Source organism: Cucurbita pepo, chromosome LG16 (assembly GCF_002806865.2).
Source record: "Cucurbita pepo subsp. pepo cultivar mu-cu-16 chromosome LG16, ASM280686v2, whole genome shotgun sequence".
Taxonomy (NCBI): Eukaryota; Viridiplantae; Streptophyta; class Magnoliopsida; order Cucurbitales; family Cucurbitaceae; genus Cucurbita; species Cucurbita pepo.
The window spans coordinates 3,530,145-3,534,875 of record NC_036653.1 but is presented as its reverse complement, the minus strand read 5'-3'; the positions used below and the strand labels follow the sequence as shown (position 1 = coordinate 3,534,875).

The 4,731-nt window shown below is 36.5% G+C and overlaps 1 protein-coding gene across 1 annotated transcript; it reads right to left on the bottom strand.

Annotated features, from left to right (window-relative positions):
• Window positions 1-1,929: 1,929 nt before the first annotated feature.
• LOC111777763 lies at window positions 1,930-3,027 on the bottom strand. The gene is made up of 2 exons (XM_023657479.1): window positions 2,826-3,027; window positions 1,930-2,351 (listed from the first exon to the last, which is right to left on the bottom strand). The coding sequence occupies exons 1-2, from the start codon at window positions 3,025-3,027 to the stop codon at window positions 1,930-1,932; spliced, it is 624 nt and encodes a 207-aa protein (XP_023513247.1).
• Window positions 3,028-4,731: the final 1,704 nt, after the last annotated feature.

The window sequence follows — 4,731 nt, the reverse complement described above, 5'->3', positions numbered from 1 at the left end:
CATCATATCAAACACATGTCATGTACAAGGGCCATCGAATACGTGTCATCATGCATAAGATAATTCTCCCGATCATATTGATAGTAGGGCCACTTACATGGATGACCTTAACTGAAGTTCTATTGGACTCCCAATTAGATTGTTTTCGTCCCTCGAATTCGTTCTCACTTATGCCGAGGCTTCACTTATTTTAAATATTCACTTAATTTCTCAGTAAAAATCGAATTCCTAACTTAATTTAATTTAAACTTGAGAAAACAAGGATTATACTAACCTTAAACCTTTTAATAAGGTCAAATTTAGCTCCGAGAGGGAAAAAAAATGCATGAATCGGTGCTAAAATCCGAGATCCGAGTTGAATAAGTTATTTTCCAGCCAAAGTCAAGTCGAGTTGTGTCTAACCGAGTGAGGCAGTAGGGAAGACACGCATCACGCACTCGTAGGGAGGCTGGAATGCACGGGTCGTCGAGTTGAATCGGGTTGAGCGCATGAGTATTCGTCTTTGGGCTGAGGGCTATAGGTTAGTCGTTTGGCCACAAATGTCTATTGGGTCGCAAGTTACATGTTATCTCTCATTTGTGGACCACAGGTGGACTGTGCGCGCTAGTGGGTCATGGGCTATTGGGTTTCAGTTTCGTCCTTCTGTATTATCTATCACACATTAGCTTTGTTTCTTTTATTTGAGAGTGACCAATCTCTTTGAGTATCCTCCTCATCCAAACAGCTTGACATGCACAAGCACTAGCAGCAACAAACTCAACTTCTGTAGTTGATAAGGTGACTATAGATTGCTTATGAGAAGATCAAGCTACGACTCATCCACTCATCATAAACACATAGCCTGAAATACTCTTGCTATCTTCCATGTCATTGACATAGTCACTATAAGTAAGTCCATTTAAATCACTAACTCCTCCCTTTCTATAAAATACACCATAATCTACCGTACCTTTCAAGTACCTTAAAACCCTTTTAGTTGTTGCAAAATATGGTTGTATTGGACATGCTATAAAACGATTAATCAAACTTACAACAAACATGAGATCAAGACGAGTAACTGTAAGATACATCAGACTTCCCACTATTTGTTTATACAAAGTTACATCTACTTTTGCACCATTTTCATCTTTGCCAATTTTCTGTCTTAGAACAATGGGATTACAAACAAAATTGTAATTCTCTATGCCAAATCGATTTAAAACTTCAGCTGCCAATTTTAGACATATCAAACTTTTTCTTTGACAAAAATATCATCTAATATTTGTATTACCTCTCCAAGAAAAAATCTCATCTGACCTAAGTCAGTCATATGAAACTTTGTCTTCATGGAATGTTTAAACTTCTCCAATAATTCTTCATCGTCTCCGGTAAATAAAAGATCATCAACATAAATGCTTCCAGTAAGAATTTTACCTCCCTTCCTCTTGATGAAGAGTGTTTGCTCACTGAAACTGCTTTTGAATCATTCCTTGATGAAGTAGGATTCTATTCGACTAAACCAGGTTCTAGGTGCTTGTTTTAATCCGTTGAGAGCCTCTTGGAGTTTGTACACCATCTACTCACTTCCTTCTTTCTCATAGCCTTTTGGTTGTTCAACAAAAATGTCTTCTTTTAGCTCACCATATAAAAAAATTGATTAGACATCTAACTGACAGAGTTTCCAACCTTTTTGGGCGGAAAAAGCAATATCATTCTCACGGTATCCATTATGGCCACAGGTGCGTACACTTCCATATAATCAATTTCATGCTCTTATGTGTAGCATTTTACAACCAATATTGCTTTGTATTTATCCACCTCTTCAGACTCATTTAGCTTAGTTTTATGAATCTATTTAACTCTTATTTTCTTTGCTTCCGCCGGTAGAACCACCAAATTCCATGTTTGATTTTTTTCAATGGATTTGATTTCTTCCTCCCTAGCCAATCTTCATTTTGGGCTTTTGACAGCTTCCTCAAAATTCACAGGATCTGAAATCACCAAGAATGCCATATTTTCTTCATCTTCTTCAAATAAGCCTTCACCGAAATTATAATATGTTAACCATACAGATGGATGTCGATTTCTCCCCTCCCTTATTGTCAAATCTGGTGCAACAGTTACTAAAAAATAGTTTTCAGCAACTGGTTCAATTGTTTCAGCAACCGATTCAGTCGTTTCTTCCGTGATTTTCCCTTCTTCGTTTTCAGCAACCGATTCAGTCGTTTCTTCCGTGATTTCCTCTTCTTCGTTTTCAGCAACTGGTTCAATTGTTTCAGCAACCGGTTCAGTCGTTTCCTCTATGATTTCTCCTCCTTCGACTGTGTTCTTATCAATTTCAATGTTTTTCCCCGTCCAATTTTTCCGTTGCTCTTCATTTACCCATTTTTGGAAATTGAGTCCGATGTTGCTTGCCTTTCATACATGTCTCACAGGTGGTGTTTGGAGCTACAATTTGTGTTTGGCCTTTCACCATTTTTTTGTGTTTCAAGGTGCAGAAGCCTGTGTAGTCGAGATGACCATAACGATGGTGCCAAAGTGTTGACTGATTCGTATTTGAAACTTGGAGGCATCTTTCTTCATTTGTTGTGGTAGATGGTTCAGTACCCAACAACATCTTTATAAACTGTCGATTTGGCTCATAATTGACTCTGCTATTTTTCCTTTTTGTGGATGATAAATGCTACATACAACATCTTTAAACAGCACTGCTACTCCTTTTTCTTGTAGTTGTCCAACGCTCAAGAGATTATTTTTGAGTTCAGGTACCCAATAAACATTACTAATAGTGCAACGAACCCCATGCAAAGTTAATTTCACTACACCCTTTCCCATAACTTTCATACTTGTATTAATTCCAAGTTTGAGAATGTGGGAAAATGTCTGGTCTAAGCTAGAAAACATACATTCACTTGCACACATATGGTTTGAGCAACCAGAATCTAAGAACCAAGCATCACTCCTTTTTGCTTCACGTTTTTCCATATGAGCCATTAACAGCATTTCATCCTCTTCTTCCAGCTCTGCGTAATCCAATTCCTTATTCATCTTTGGACATTCATATTGAAAATGACCTAAGTCATGACACCTATAACATTCAACAGCTGCTTTGTTGAAAGTTGATCTTCCTCTTATGCGTCCTTTGCCCCTGTAAATTCCTCTCCCTCTGTTACTTATTTTTGTTCGTCTTTTGACTTTTAGAACTTGTTCCTCTCCATTAATGCTGGATCTTCGAAATTTTTGTTCATGCACCACTAATGAACTTTGTAATTCATCAATGGACATATTATCAGTATCTTTGGCTTCCTCAATAGATACTACAACATAAGTAAATTTTCAGTCAGGGTATGCAGAATTTTTTCTACAATTTTCTTGTCTGACATATCTTCTCCATTGCTTCTCGTCTTGTTGGAGATTATCATCATTCTTGCAAAATAATCTGTAATACTTTCATCATTCTTCATCTCTAGGATCTCAAATTCTCTCCTTAATGCACTAAGAAGAGATTTCTTCACTTTTTGGTTTCCACCAAATTTTCGCTTCATTGAGTCTCAAACAATCTTGGCTGTGCGATGATCCAAGATTTGTTCAAAGACAGTACGATCGATTGCCTGGAAGAGGTAATGCTTTACTTGGTGATCTTTGAGTCTAGCGCTCATCAAGGTGGCCCTTTTGTGCCTCAGTCAACATTGTTCCTTCCTCTGATTCTGAGAAACCAATCTCCACCACACTCCATAGACCTTTTGCTCTGAGCAAATTTTCCATGAGCTCACTCCAATAACCATAGTGACCATCAAAGTGAGGGATTTTCGTTAAAGTTTTGTCTTCACTCATACTCTCTCTATTTGATCACTAAAAAATTGCGGCTCTGATACCAATGGTTAGATTTTGACATAACTAAGCCAGAAACATAAACAATTGAAATTTGAAGTGATGATATTATTGTATTTGATCACTCAAAAATTGCGGCTCAGATACCAATTGTTAGGTTTTGACATAACTAAGGCAGAAACATAAACAATTGAAGTTTGAAGTGATGATATTATTGAATACTAAACTTAACTTTTATACCTTTACAAATAACCATAAATAGAAACTAACCACAAATCTTGAAACAAATCTTTGGAACCAATCTTAAAATATTTAAACCAAATATCTAAAAATACTCTTAACTATTTTGACCTAATCAAATTCTTCTAACACATATCCAACCACCATGAATCCATGTTTACTTGCCTTCCACTCTCACGACCATCTAACCTTCTTGTCAAAACCCAAAATGAACCTTCGTGCTAATTTATGTTCAGTGTCCACAAACTCTATAGTGAATCGTTTCATTCTCATAAAGTCCCTTGCATACATTGTAACTGAACGTTCTCTTTGACTCAGCAGTTTGAACTATTTCTTATCAAGGAGTTGAGCATCTTCTCGGTAATATTCTTCCAGAAAGGCACTCTTGAAGTCCTAACTGTTAGGTTATGGAGCCTGCTCCTTATTTATAGCTTGGTCAACGGTTATATCCGGTAAAACTATATTTGGTAAAGCTGTATATGGTAAAGCTATATCCAGTAAAGCTATATATGGTAAATAGCTATATATAGTAGATGACTAAACCTGGTAAAGCTATATACAGTAAACTAAACCATATATATATCTCGTCCGGTAGAGCTTTGAAAATGTACTTTCTATTCTCCGTACTCTCTCTTGTTGTACATACCTGAAGTCATCAATAAAAAAAAAAAAAAAAAAAAA